General features: G+C 39.9%; 1 protein-coding gene across 1 annotated transcript in view; it reads left to right on the top strand.

The window, feature by feature from the left end:
* Positions 1-1,410: 1,410 nt before the first annotated feature.
* LOC121280566 (voltage-dependent L-type calcium channel subunit alpha-1D-like) overlaps positions 1,411-15,120 on the top strand; it is a 676,393-nt gene continuing 662,683 nt past the window's right edge. Inside the window, exons 1-2 of the mRNA XM_041192702.1 lie at positions 1,411-1,679; positions 4,899-5,004. Coding sequence (XP_041048636.1) covers positions 1,507-1,679; positions 4,899-5,004 — 279 coding nt within the window. The 5' untranslated portion in view covers positions 1,411-1,506. The remainder of the gene's footprint in view (positions 1,680-4,898; positions 5,005-15,120) is intronic.

Below are 15,120 nucleotides of genomic sequence, written 5' to 3' on the forward strand. Positions count from 1 at the left end.
GCCTCCATCTCCACCCCCCCCACCCCGAGCGCGAGTCCCTCAGCGTTTCGCGGGCCCACTCGCCTCCCCCCACCCCCCTCGAGCGCGCGCGCGCGTCCCGCAGGGTCTCGCGCGCCCATTCGCCACACCCCCGCACCACCCCCCCACCCCCCACCCCGAGCGCGCGTCCCTCAGCATCTCGCGCGCCCATTCGCCTCCCCTCCGAGCGCGCGCCCCCCCCCCCCCCCCCACTTCTCTCAGTGAGTCAGTCTGCAACTCCGCCCGCGTTTCTTCGCTCCCTGTCAGAGTCAGGCCGATAGCAGCAGCCGGGGGGTTTGGGACCGGCAGAGGGACGGGGACCGGACCGAACCAGGACCGCACCTGGAGCAGCGATGAAACCCGTCTGTTGAAGCACCGTCGGACCCCGGATGTTACAATGATGCTGGATAAAAAAACCGAGGGAAACGAAATAGCCGCCGGTGTTTGACGACTATGGGGGTCGGGGGATGAAAACCCGCCTCGTCATTTCGTTTTTAAGTCAGTTTTTTTTTGATGTAATACAAAGGTGGTGAGAATGTATGAATTAAAGGAGCCCTACGAAGGTAAATGTCCCCAGGTTTGGTTAAAACAACTGCACAATCGAGGATGCTCGAGATAGTGACTTCGAAGGTTTTAATTAATACATCTGACATTTGCCCTAAGCTCTTTCCTCTCTATTTGATTCACGAGAGATAATTTCGCTACAAAGGAGCAAAAAAAAAAGTCTCAGTAATTGTTTTAGGTCAACATAATTATGGTTGAACCTTGATGCAGGAGTTTGACAGGCAGTGCAATGATTGTTAATAAACATTTTGATTTTTTTAAGAACTTTTTTTTACTTAAACAGTTTTAACCCACATAAGGTTTAATTATCGCACCTTGCTGAATAGAGGGATAGACCTTGGTTGTGATTATTGCAGACTTCGCTTCAAAGAAATAGTACATGCTTCATTGGAATACATTTTGTGACAGTTAATGTGGCAGAAAGATACATATGTCGTCCTCATCTGTTTAAATAAATGTATTTTGTTCCAGATTGTGTGTGGGCAAGGCTGTGGTAACATGAAACCTCTCTGAATATGCCCTTAAAGTGTGTATTTGTAATCTATCAATAATGCCAGCTGTTGAGCTGTTGTGATGGGTATTTTTTTTTACAAATTTCACATGTTTCGCTGGTCTGGCCTATTTAAACACAAACCATTATTTCTCTGCTGTGTTTGCTCTCACGATTTCAAAAAAATGGATTCATTTAAAGGGTTGCCTTAAGCCATTATACCTAGTGAACAGTGTCTTTTTTTAATGAAAAGGTCACTTCCACATCTGATTACGTCTTTTATTTAAATCACAGGAGTAAATTATGCCAGCAACAGACTCTCGCTACCTAGCGACGGACCGGGTCTCCAGTCAAACTCCGAATCGCCGAGGCCAGCAGCACTATCCTGGCAAGCTGCTATTGACGCGGCTAGGCAGGCTAAAGCTGCTGCAAACATGAACTCGACCACGGAATCCAACAGCGCAGCAGCCCAAAGAAAACGCCAGCAATTCGCCAAGAGCAAGAAACAGCAGGGCAGTACTGTGAACAACAGGCCGGCCCGTGCCCTTTTCTGTTTAAATCTCAACAATCCCATTAGAAGAGCCTGTATTAGTATAGTAGAATGGAAGTATCCTTTTCTTTTCCTCTTTGTCACGCATATGATGTACGCAGGACCTTCGGTACAACACCGTGAAAAAATCATTAGCTGCGTGTTCTACTTTTTGAGTGTGTTCCTGCAAGGTCATCGCAACATTTACATATTACACGTAAAATTCGACTAAACATATCGGATGCTGTCTTTGCAGCCAAAATGGTAGCAAATCCTCAGAAACTAATATAAATATATTTGTCATTCAATAAATTTCATGTAAGCCTAGTATGCTATAAAACATCTTTCTCAAATTTTATAGCAACATTTCATAAAAAAGCAAATAAAATCAACATAAATAGAAAAACAGAGATCTTTATGGGATCACAATAACCCCCACCTGTACACTGAATTATGATGTTTGGTTATTTACTTGAAGGTGAAATCAAACTTAGCGGACATGTTGTTTCTCTAAAACTTCTCAACCTCATTCATTATAGATGTTCCCAAAATATAGCAAACCAAATGCACGTTTTGGTAAGTTTCCCGCACAACTACAAGTAACAAATAAAATCAGAAAATGTTGTAAATACTCATGTAGTCAAGCAGCATGTGTGGACAGAAAGATGAGGTAAAATTTCAGGTGGATGACCTTTCATCTGACATAATTACCTAACAACCGATTTCTGAAGTGGATAACTTTGCACCATACGTTAAAGTTCCATGATTTAAAACATGTTACATTTGTAACACAAGTAATCACTCATTTTGGGGATATAACTTTAAATTTTCAAAGAAACATAAAATGAAATAGAATGATGTACCTACCAATTGATTTTACAAGAACTTACAGCATCTAAAATGCGCTGTCAGAGTGTGGTGAGGCACATTCAATAAAGGTATGCAAAAGGGAATTGGATTATTATCTGAAAAGGAAAAAAATTACAGGTCTATGGGGAAAAGCTGGGGGAGTGGCATTAGTCGACTTGATCTTGTAGCGAGCTAGCACAGATATGACAGACCGAAAGTGATGTAATCATTCTATGATTCTATTAAAAAGACTGATCTTGAAACCAGCAATAATGCCTTATATTTTACTATCATGCTATTATTAGACAATAATACCAGCTTTAACCAGGAAAATTTTTATAGTAACTATATTAACAGCATTTGTATTCAGGTTTTCAGTACAAGACTCAATGGGCTATAATTTTCTTTCAAAATAATGGTCAGGCTTATGGTGCTTGCATTATATGCAAAAGGTACAGTAACTTCAGTGAGTGGCAACTGGAAAATTCAAAAATCCAAATATTGCTGTCCCTGTTGCAATGTTCCAATGTTAGCTTCGCAAAAATGGTACCTGGCTATCTGGCTCATCATTCAAATGCGTTGAATGGTGTGCATTGAAGTTGGAAGTTATTATGAACAAAGCTTGCCACAGAAGGCTATGTCTTGTTCATTGTAGCCCAAATACCCTTTTAACAATGTGATGTTAATTACTGCTGAACAATCTCTCTGTCAATGAGAATTAACTATTGAAGTTTGGAGTTTGATTCATTCAAGGGAGGTTTGGTTAGTGTTCGAAATTCTGAAGTGTTTTGATAGATTAAATAGGGAGAAATTTTCTGCTGTTGGTAGGTGTCGGTAACTAATGGACACAGATTTAAGATAATTGGCAAAAAATTGTGCTAAGGAAATTAGCACTTGAAATACTGAAAAAAATGCCAAGTTTTATTCAAATTATAGTTAACAGCTGTCTGCTCAAAATCATATTACATTCGAACAAGGAGGAGGAGTAGGCCATTGGGCCCCTCGAGCCTGCACCGCCATTTAATAAGATCATGCCTGATCTGATAATAACCTCAAATCTACATTCTGCCTACCCCGATAACCTATCACCCCCTTGCTTACCAAGAATCTACCCACCTCTGTCTTAAAAATATTCAAAAGACTGTGCTTCTACTGCCTTTTCAGGAGGAGAGTTCAAACAACTTGTGACCCTCAGAGAAAATAATTTGCCTCATCTCCATTTTAAATGGGCAACCCCTTATTTTTAAACAGTGACCTCTAGTTCTAGGTTCTCCCAAAAGAGGAAAATCCTCTCCACGTCCACCCTGGCAAGATCCCTCAGGATCTTATATGTTTCAATCAAGTCGCCATTAGAAAGGTCCATTAAGTTTCATAATTTCTATCGGGGGTACAAAAGACCCAGCCTGTACAAATTTTTAAAAGTGTATATTTTAATAGTGCTGTATATTTTATTCAAAAAATTATCTTCAGATTATTTTGTTGGATAAATTTATTGACTCTGATTTTGCTGTCAAAATAATGAAGAGGCTAATGGCACTCAACTTTATTTAAGTATAAATGGTTCAGCAGGCAAGGGGCAGGTGTGTGGTTAAAGGACAAGATCCAAAAGTTACTGCCTGAGTTGTGCCGCTCCATTGTTAACTTTGTGCAAATGGTCTTTTGTGTCTGCCTCCCCTTTGAAATGCATTTAATGCTATGAAGTTGCCTTATGTTCATGGTAGAAACAAACTTAACACACCACAGCAGGCTATGTATAATGACACTATAGCTGTTAATTACTAACAATCAACCTTGTAGATGATTGAAATCCAATCCTTATTTTCCATTCTGACCCTGATTTGACATTGGATTCACTCACCCTAATTTACACTGCCTTCCCAGTCGTTGTGGTGTTAATTTCCCAATTCTTCAATCTGATTGGTTAGGGACATGCACAGTTACTTCCCTTGTTCATTTGGGTCCGAGATGCTCTTTTTCCCTCACAGCATTGTCACCAGTTTGCATTTCAAATTCCTTGCCAAACAAAATATTTGAAAATCCAAATGTGCAAAGCCAAGTTTAACCAAGGATGGACTCCATTTGATGCCCTGCTACAGCAAATTATTACCCATTAAGTTATTAACATGTTTAACGGTTACACTATCAATCCAATCATTGTATGGTAATAAAATGTATAATCAATTTTAACTGGCTCAAAATTTGTTTCCTTTTGTATAAATTTTGCCAAAATGAATTGTAGATAAATTACTAAATTTCATTTTATGCTTTTTGGAAATTTAAAGTAGAACCCCAACATCTGTGATAACTTGAGTTGTTTATGAAAAATCAAGATTTAGTCATGTGTAAAACATAAATTATCCATTCTTTTGAGTTTTGATAATATCTGTTGGTCTTCATTAATTATTTAGTTTTTTATTGAAACAATTAATTCCTTAACATGACATACAGGCCATTTGATATCTTTATATTGATTGCTATTTTTGCCAACTGTGTGGCCTTAGCTGTTTACATACCTTTCCCAGAAGATGACTCTAATTCAACCAATCATGACCTGGTAGGTGCTCTTTGATTACTTCTGTCTATCCGCTGCTATTTAGCTTATTTGAATATACATCGAGAAGCAGCAGAGAGATCTCACCATGGACATAATTCAATTAAGAAAGACTGTTGTGGTCTAATATTCTGGATAAAGTAACTCATTTGTTGGTATTTTTGGAATCAGTGAAGACTCATCATTTATAAATTGGATCTCTATTTGGATGCACAGATTGTCAAATATTTCTTCGGATAGTACACATTTTTCTTGTACAGTACTGTTACTTTTTGTGGATTGGCATTGTTTTTATAGACTTCTTTCCTGTGTGTACAGTTTTTTTTTGTAAAAAGGACAGGTGCAATATAAAGTTTAGATGTTTTCTTAGAGTTGTAGGATTGTGCTGTGAATAAGTGAATTGCTTTCCAATGTTGATGTAAACTAATTTCCTATTGGTGATAAACTCTTTATAAATACTGTTATTGTTTCAATCTGAGTATCAGAAGCAGGGAAAATCCACAGAGAGGTGCAGTGAAACTATAGTATAAGCAGCAAGTTTTCTAGCAACTTATGTTGTACTGCTTTTGATCTTTTCCTAAATCTCATTAATGCACCAAGTCTGTCCTCCTCTGAACTGATCATCATGTTTAAACTATTGGTCTGCTAAATCTGAATAATGAATTGGAGCAGTAATCACGTTCAGTACTTTCATTCATTTACTAATTAATTAAATAGTCCTATTTATAGAATTAAAATCAAAGAGATAACCAAGTACATAGTATTTGAACATTTGGTTTTATGTTTATGATGTGGAGTGCTATTACTTCTTTGCAAATGGCATTGTGTTGTGGAGAAATCTTTTACAGGGAGTGTGGTGCTATTTTCTGTCTGATGTGGTTAGATTTTAAGTTCAATTTTGTTCACAACTAGACTGAGTAACATTTTTTCAAATCTTTGACTTTTCATGCACTTGTTTTAGGTAGTTTTAATCATTAGCTGTGTGGCTCCTTTATTTTCCCTTCCCTTTTGTACATTGTAAGGGTGATTTTAACTACTGGGTGTGCATGTGGCCAAGTGAGGACCAGTCATTCCAGGGGTAACAGGAGGGAGGCCCAGCTGACTGGCCCTCACTAACATGCCAGTGGCTGACTTGGGAAGTGGCAGCCCACCTGTTAAAATTGAGCTGCAGGAAGCCTGATAGGAACTAGTAGGAACGGTCCTCAACCCTAAGGCAAATTATTAGGAGAGAGGGGTCAGGTGGGCATTATGGTAGGGAGAGAAGGAATAAGGCTCAGGGGAGACTCTGGATTTCCTTGTGAGGGTTGGGGAACCCAACCTCCTGGCCCTTAAGGAAAAAAAAATTGTAATGAACTTGCGTTGCTGGCCATCTCTGGCCCCAAACCCATCCCTGACTGTTTGGCCTGCTGGGGAACCGTAATGGCTTCCCTGCTGAGGTCCCTTGTTAAGATCACAATTGGGACCTGTGTTGATGATATCGTCAAATTCTGATATGCATCCCAAACAAGGATTCCAGTGGCTTTGTTTGAGTGTCCTTGGTGCCTGCAATGTAGAATTGCAATCGGCAGGCTCAGTTGAGAGGCCAGTGGGCAAGTCTCCTATTTGATTTTAACTGCCTCCCTACCTGGTTTTCACCAGATAGTGGAAGTTAAAATTCCCCTCCATGCCTTGATAAAGAAGGCAAACAGCTGTTCTGCTGCTATCCCTGCAGCAATGTTGCTCTATTATTGGGGGCTTTAATTTATCCTACTTACCTGGGGAATGGCCTTTTCTGTATTCTGCCTCTCACCAATTAATCATCAGAAGTTGTGTAGTGTTCCAGTATGCAAAGCACTGCACCATCAAGCTGCTAACTCATACTTTCTGAAGCATAATGTTATCAGTTTTTATCTATCCCTTCTCTTGAAGTTTCTCCCAGGTCATACATAACTTCTTGAGCTGCTCACGGTGCATGGTTCTCCAATTTTCAGCCATCCCTATATGAAGAAAAGTTATTTCCCCTGATCTGTTGATACAAGATGTTCATAGTGAGGTGAACACTGAGTGCGAGTTCATGCTAAACTAGTCACACTGTGTTAACACACCCACATATATTGTTTATAAACTTCTAATTGATAGTTGTTATGATCCCTGTGGTGAAACTGTAAAGCAAAATAATCAGATTTACTGGATGACCCCCAGATCAAGAAATTACCAACAAGTTTCCAGTTTTTACTTTAACGCAAATCAGAACCAACGCAAATTAAACATAATAACAGATAAATTATACTTCAAATAAAAATGTAAATTTCACTTTAACATGTTGAAAAGACAAAGATATGTCTTATGCAACCACAAGCATTCGCATCACTACCCTCACAAATATGCACTACATATCTAAACTGTTCCACAATATGCTGTTCTTCATTAACACAGAGTAAGTCAGGAGTCCTGTCCAACAACAGCTTTTACCTTTGAGTTTCACAGGTATTATTATGAGCAGGGCATACTTCTGTGAGCTCCCTCATCCTCAGGTCATGACAGTCTTGACGGTGTAGCTTTCTAGAGTTACTTTTCAACTGACACACCTGCTTTATGGTTTGGCCATTTCTGAGAAAAGACCCAGCTCTTTAGTGTCTCTGAGCTATTCACGTAGCTTTCCAAGGTTTAGACCTTTTTAGCCAGCTTGCACAATTTCTCCAAGAACTGCTGTCTCTTTTCCTCCCAAACAGAACAACTGACCTCTTCCTGAGAATGATTTGCTTCTCACTTCACAAGAATTCTCTGTGTTCCTCTTTCTGTCTGCTTTCTTTTTTTGTCTGCATCTGTAAGCTGATCACCTTCACCCTCCAGCGCCTCTGCTTTTAGCTCTCCTTTGTGCCTACCGGCTATATGGCTTTTGTCTTCCTGTTGGTACTGCTTCCGGCTATATGGCTTTTGTCTTCCTGTTGGTACTGCTTCAAGATCAAGGGTCACCAGGTCACATGGACCAGTATTTCTTATTATCCAAGAAAATTGTGATTGATCCCTTTACAGTTGATGCAAACTCTTAAAGATCCTTTTCAAATATTCTTAAAAATAATTACAAGTTCCACAGATTTTAAAGAAATTACAAATTTTCCTTACTGTACTGCTTCTGGGGCAAAGGTCGTCACAGGATACATGATCTTCCTGTGATTAGTTGTTTTAGCATGCTCTTAAGAAGTGCGCAACTAGCCTAATGTTGTATATTGTGGTGTTGAAACCAATTTTTGATCAAAGAAAATGTTGACAAACATAAGGAAAAGGTCTCAATAATTCATGTTTGAAATAAAAAAATGATCCTAACTGCTTTAAGATTTTCTAAAATGTTACCAAATCATGGACGTGCTAAAGAATGAAGTCTTTGATTAAGATTTATCCTTAATTGGCCGAAAATATCTCTAAATCACATGAGACATAATCTTTTGGGTGGGTGGGCATCAGCAAATGTACTACAGGTATTATGTCATGTCAAATGTATCAAATCTGAAAGTCTTCCATAGATATATACATGGTAAAAGGAATGAGGTAAATTAGTGATCAAAAAGGAAATTTATGCATGAAGGCAGAGGGTTTGGCTAAGGTACCAAATAAGTTCTTTGCATCTGCCTTTACCAAGGAAGAAGTTGCTGACAAAGTCATTGTGAAAGAGGGGTAGTTGAGACACTGTGTGGACTAAGAATTGATGAAAAGAAGATATTAGAAAGGTTGGCTGCACTTAAAGATGCTAAATCACCAGGACCAGATCTGATGCATCTGAGGATATTGAGAGAAGTAAGGGTGAAAATCACGGAGGTACTGGCCATAATATTGTAATCTTCTTTAGAGGTGGTGCCAGAGGTCTGGAGAATTGCAATTTGTTTTCTCCTTTATTCTTTCATATGATGTGGGCAAGGCTGGCAAGGCTAGCGTTTGTTGCACATCCCTAAATGCCCTTCAACTGAGTGGCTTGCTAGGCCATTGCAGAGGGCAGTTAAAAGTTAACCACATTGCTTTGGGTCTGGAATCACACGTAGGCCAGACCAGGTAAAGATGGCAGATTTTCTTCCATAAAGGTCATATGTTACAACCTTGTTCAAAAAAGGGTGTAAGGATAAGTCCAGCAGCTACAGGCCAGCCAGTTTAACCTCTGTGCTGGGAAAGCTTTTAGAAACCTTAATTTACTCACTTGGACAAATGTAGATTAATTAAGAAAGGCCAGCACAGATTTGTTTAGGGCAAATCATCACTGAGATGAGGAGGAATTTCTTCACTCAAAGGGTGGTGAATCTTTGGAATTGTCTACTTCAGAGGGCTGTGGAAGTTCAATCATTGAGTATGTTCAAGACAGAAATGTAGGGATAGCATGGGAAAGTGATGTTGAGGTAGATGATCAGCAATGATCTAACTGAATGGCGGAGCAGGCTTGAGGGGCTAAGTGACCTACTCTTGCTCCTACGTTCATAAACTTGATTGAGGTTTTCAATGAGGTAACAAAGAGGGTTGATGATGTTAACGCACATAGACTTCCAAAAGGCATTTGATAAATTTCCACATTACTGACTTCTTAGCAAAGTTAAAGCCCATGGAATTAAAGGACAGTGACTGCATGGACACAAAGTTGGCTGAGTGACAGGAAACAGAATAGTGGTGAATATTGTTTTTCAGACTGAAGGAAGGTATATGGTGGGGGTTCCCCAGGGATTGGTATTAGGACCACTGCTTTTTTTGATCTATATTAATGACCTAGACTTGGTTATGCATGGCACAATTTCAGAATTTGCAGGTGACGCAACACTTTGAAGCATTGTGAACTGTGAAGTGGGTAATGATAGACTTCAAGAGGACATAGGCTGGTGGAACGAGTGGACACATGGCAGGTGAAATTTAATGCAGAGAAGCATGAAGTGATACATTTTGGTAGGAAGAATGAGGAGTGGCAAGAAATAAGAAAGGATACAGTTCTAAAGGGGATGCAAAAGCTGAGTTTCTGTGCACAAACCATTCAAGGTGACATGGCATGTTGAGAAAGCAGATAAAAAATGCACAAAGAGACCCTGGGCTTTAAAAATAGGGGCATAGAATTCAAAAGGCAAGAAGTTATGGTGAACCCTTTTACAATGCTGGTTTGGCTCAACTGGAGTGTTGTATCCAGTTCTGGACACAACACTTTAGGAAAGATGTGAAGGCATTAGAGAAGGTGCAGAAAAGATTTTACAAGAATGGTTCCAGTGATGAGGGACTTAGTTATGTGGATAGATTGGAAGAATTGGCATTGTTCTCCTGAGAGAAGAAAAGGTTGAGAGGAATTTTGATTGAAGTGTTCAAAATCATGAGACGTCTGAATAAAGTATAGGGAGAAACTGTTCCTGTTGGCAGAAAGGTTGAGAACCAGAGGGCACCAATTTAAGGTGAATGGCAAAAGAACAAAGGATGACATGAGGACAAACATTTTGGTAGGAAGAACGAGGAAAAAGTATAACTTTATGCTTCTTAATATTAAATGTCAGCTGCTATGTCTGCTCATTCCACCTGCCTGTCTATGTCCTCTTGAAGTCTGTCATTATCCTCCTCACAGTTCACGATGCTTCCATCGGGTGGTTAGGATCTGAAATGCACTTAACTGAGGGTCTGGTGGAGGCAGATTCATCATGGCTTTCAAAAGGGAATGGGATCTTTATCTGAAGAACAAAAATTTGCAGGGCTTCAGGGAAAAGTAATGCGAGTGGGATTAGCTGAATTGCTGTTGCAGACAGCCAGCATAGACATGACGAACTGAATGTACTGTAACCATTCTATGGGGAGAACTTTCTCCCTGTTGGGGGGTTTGGATGGGAGCAGGTGCGGGTGGGTGCGCAGCCGGTTGCCGCCCATGATCGGCTGGGCGCTGCCATTTAACGTGGGCAGGCCAATTAAGGCCCGCCCAGTGTGACGTACACCCAGGAGCGCTGAGTGCTCCCTGTGCGGGTGGAGGGGAGGAGGGAGAGTCGGGTCCTGTGTTATTTTGTGCATGCGTGCGAAAGAGCACAGAAATCTCCCTGAGGCACAGGGCTGCCTCAGGGAGATTAGTTTGATTTTCAAAAATTTTAATAAAGAAGAAAAAAATTTAAGACATGTCCCCTCATGTGACAATGTCACATGAGCTGGGACATGTCAATGGACTTTAATAAAAACTTTCATTCAACTTATAAACACTTCTTGAAACATCATCCCGCAACCCTAAGGTTGGACAGGCAGCTCCGTTATATCCTTTAATTGATATTTAAATGGCCTCAACAGGCCTTTGACAATTTGGCAGGTGCGCAGCTGACTCCGGTGCATGCCCTCCGAAATGAAGATCTGAATGACATAGTTTGACGTTGGGACCTATGTCCAATGTCACCGCACGTCATTTATGCGTCAGCGAATGGGCCCCACCTTCCTCGCCAACCTGAAAGTTCTGGCCTATGATTCTGTGACTCTATACTATACACATACAAGTCTGTTTCTGTCTGACAGTCATAGTTTAGTGCTATTAAGAAAATAAACAGGCAGTGGATGGTATTTCTCCAAATGATAGAGACGGAAAGGGTATAGTTTGTTTAAAAGAAAGTTGCTCAAATTAAATATTACCATGCATGGCTAGGGTCATTCCCCTGTAGGAATTGATAGAGTGACTCAGAATGCTATGATGAATCATTGTCTTGTAGCATTCTTTATTTTATTTTTATATTTTCTATATTTTGGGGAACATTATTATCAGTGATAGCAATGCTGTCACTAACAGAAATATTTGAATATAATTTTCTTGTTAAGTATAATGAATTTCTTTTTCCATATTCACAGAGCTATGACTGAGTAATACTAATGAGGTTTGCACAAATTAACTCATGTAAGCATGGTGCTTTTCAACGGTGAAGCTGCGATACTGAAGGACCCAAATCTATTGCATTTTTCCTTCAAGTCCACAACCTATTACTTGGCTAAAGCGTGCACTTGGATCTATTGTTACATAAATGGTTTTTAAATGTATTACTGAAATACAACTGGTGTTATATTTTAATAATTTCATAAGTAAGATGAGCACTTAAGTCTTAAAGATCACACATAAAAGGTATTATGGAGAAATTTTATTTGTGCTGAAATTTAAAGTTATGATAATTAAAATCTAGAATTAAATTGTTTGTCGATTTGCCTATTTTTTACTTACAATTGTAAGAATACATTGGTTGTCTGGTAAGGCCATTGTGATTTGAAAAGTTTTGTATCTGATGTCTAATTATCTTTTTATTTAATGCAACACATGAATATTTGTTGGCATCAGAATTAATACCATTTTACAAGATGCCTCAAGATTGTTGTTGATTTGAGGTCAGTGTTATCAGAAACATAAGTGCAGGCCATTAAGATAGCCCTTTATACCTGAGTCCTGTACTAACTTGACAGCATGTTTGCGAAAATCTGGATTTACAGTTGTACCATATAGATTGGCATTTTCAAATAGTCAGAGCCAAAACTTCAATTGTCCGATTTGATTTTTCAATTTAGAAGGGAGATTCTTTGAGACAGGTTAAGTTTTATAGAAGTGTATGTATATGTACAAATATGCTGAGAGTGAGATTTGAAAAGATAAGTTTGTTGGGCCAAAATGAAGGGAGAGGAATGAAAGCAGCAACCATAAGAGGACAGGAGGGAGGAAATTCAAACCCAGGACCCTGGTTTCCATGCCTGCCTCTTGCATGTGGTGCGGAGAAGGTGAGGCATGATAACCCTAGTAAGATTAAGGGAGCAGTAAAATCAAAGTCTGGGCATGCAAATTGTGGTTTACTTTCATTCCCAATTTTCCCGCAATTTCCCCTCATGATCTCATTCAATTTTGGATAGGATCATGGCTAAAAAACTAATCAAATATGAACACTGGAAGTTGCTCTCCAACCATTTTTATATATTTTGGAACTAAAGCAAAATTCAAAGGGAGAACCAGACTTTCGTTCCTGGTTGGGTGCTCAGAGATGGGAAAATTCCTGGTTTTACGAACCTGAACTTAAAAAATGGCTGCCCAGGTATTGGATTTTCGGTCTTGGGGTGGGGCGGGGGGACGGGTTGCAGGCTGCATTAGAAGTTGGGATGGGCGACCCCTGAAGAACTGAGGAGGATGCTGGGTGTGGAGGCAGGCTGGCAGAAGGCCTGCCTCAAGGCTCCGGCACTGAGTTCAAAATATTAAAAAAACATGAAACATCCTTCCAGCCCTCACTCCTCACACTTCCCATGCCCCATCATCTCATTCCATGTCAGCCCATGTCATCTCATTCCCCGTGGCAAGGTGTGCCCCTGCACCCAACCCCATGGTCCTTTATAGCCCCTCTGCCAATTTAGTCCCAATTTATGCCAACCCATGCACCCCCCTTTTGCCCTTTCATCTACCATGCCAACTCACCTAGTATCCACCATGGGCAGACCTTGGGACCCATGCAGAGATGAGATAAAATAAAGTTCTATAAAATAAGTTTTAAGTGTCTTTTGCACACTTCAGTATATTGGAAAAAAATCAATTTACTACATTTGCATTCCTTCAATTAAAGAAAGCCTTATAACAATAAATAATAACAATAACAAGCATTGGAATTCATAGTCCCACTTTAAAGACTTTATAACCACTTGTAGCTATCAATCAAACTGTGATATGGCAGGTGCCCTATTGTGATAATGGATGGCTGTGAAATCAGTCAAGCAGCACTAGTCCACCAATGGAAGCTCTTAGGTTTATTTTAGTAGACTTTTAAATGCCTTGGCAGCTTGATAGCTCCCTTTGACAAGTGCTTTTGACCATTCCAATTAGCTTGACACTAATGAGTTTATGCACTTTTTATGCAGATTTACATCCACTTCTAACAATTCCACAGTGCATCTGACCTTCCCCAAGGCTGTCTTGGGACCATATCCAAAGGGATATCTTACCACTCCAAAGGGGTACCCTGGCATCCAAACAAATCCACAATGTTCAGACCTGACCTAACCAGCCTCTCCGTCGTGGTGAAAATCTGGGCTGGAGTCTTTAACATTCTTTCAAAATGATCACTAATTAGTATAACTCATCTAACCATTCCTGTCAATTTTGCACTTGGTTTTTTGAAATGTTATTCTTGCATTGAATGTGGTCGTAGCTGGCAAGGCCAGCATTTGTTGCCCATCCCTAATTGCTTTTGAACTGAGTGACTTGTGAGGCCATTTCAGAGGACATTTAAGAATCAGCTACGTGGGTGTGGGTCTGGAGTCACATGTAAGCCAGTCTGGATAAGGACGGCAGATTTCTTTCCATAAAGGACATTAAAAACTAGAAACCAAAATTGTTTTTACAACAATTGATGATAGTTTCATGGTCACTATTACTGAGGCTAGCTTCTAATTCCAGATTTATTAATTGAATCCAAATTCCACCAGCTGCTATGGTGGGATTTGAGGCCATGTCCCCAGAGTATCAGGCTGGGCCTCTAGATTACTAACCCAGTGACATTACTACTACACCACTGCCTCCACCATTGAGCCCTTGAGGAGAACCAGGCTATTCCTTTATGATCTGCTGATTACCCAAAAGATCATACTTTGAAACTTTGAGCTCCTGATGATTACAGCTCTGCATATATGGAGTTAGCTATTGTGGTGAGGGTAGATTTTTTCTGAAAGTCAAATTCCAAGGCTAATACGGAATGCAATGGTTCTAATTAAGTCGAAGATGAGGAGGAATTTCATCTTTTAGAGGTTGATTAGTGTTTGGAATTCTCTTCCTCAGTGAGCAGTAGAGGCTGAGTCATTAAATATATTCAAGGCTAAGTTAGACAGATTTTTGATTGAAAAGGGAGTCAAGTGTTATGGGGGGGCAGGCAAAAAAGTGGAGTTAAGGCCTCAGTAAGATCAGCCATGATCCTATTGAATGGTGGAGCAGGCTTGAGGAATCTAATGGCTTACTCCTGCTTCTATTTCTTAGGTTCTGATGTTCATTCAAGGCTCTGCGTATTCTTTGGAATAAAATTACTGAGGGGGAATTTTGTCAATAGTTTGCTGTTCCCGATACATAACCGGAAGTGTGTGCCATTTCTGCACTCTTGCTATTTCCCATTTCCCAAACAATTACAATTAAAATTTAAAGTGCTGGCAGCATGC

The sequence above is a fragment of the Carcharodon carcharias genome, chromosome 7 (assembly GCF_017639515.1).
Source record: "Carcharodon carcharias isolate sCarCar2 chromosome 7, sCarCar2.pri, whole genome shotgun sequence".
NCBI lineage: Eukaryota > Metazoa > Chordata > Chondrichthyes > Lamniformes > Lamnidae > Carcharodon > Carcharodon carcharias.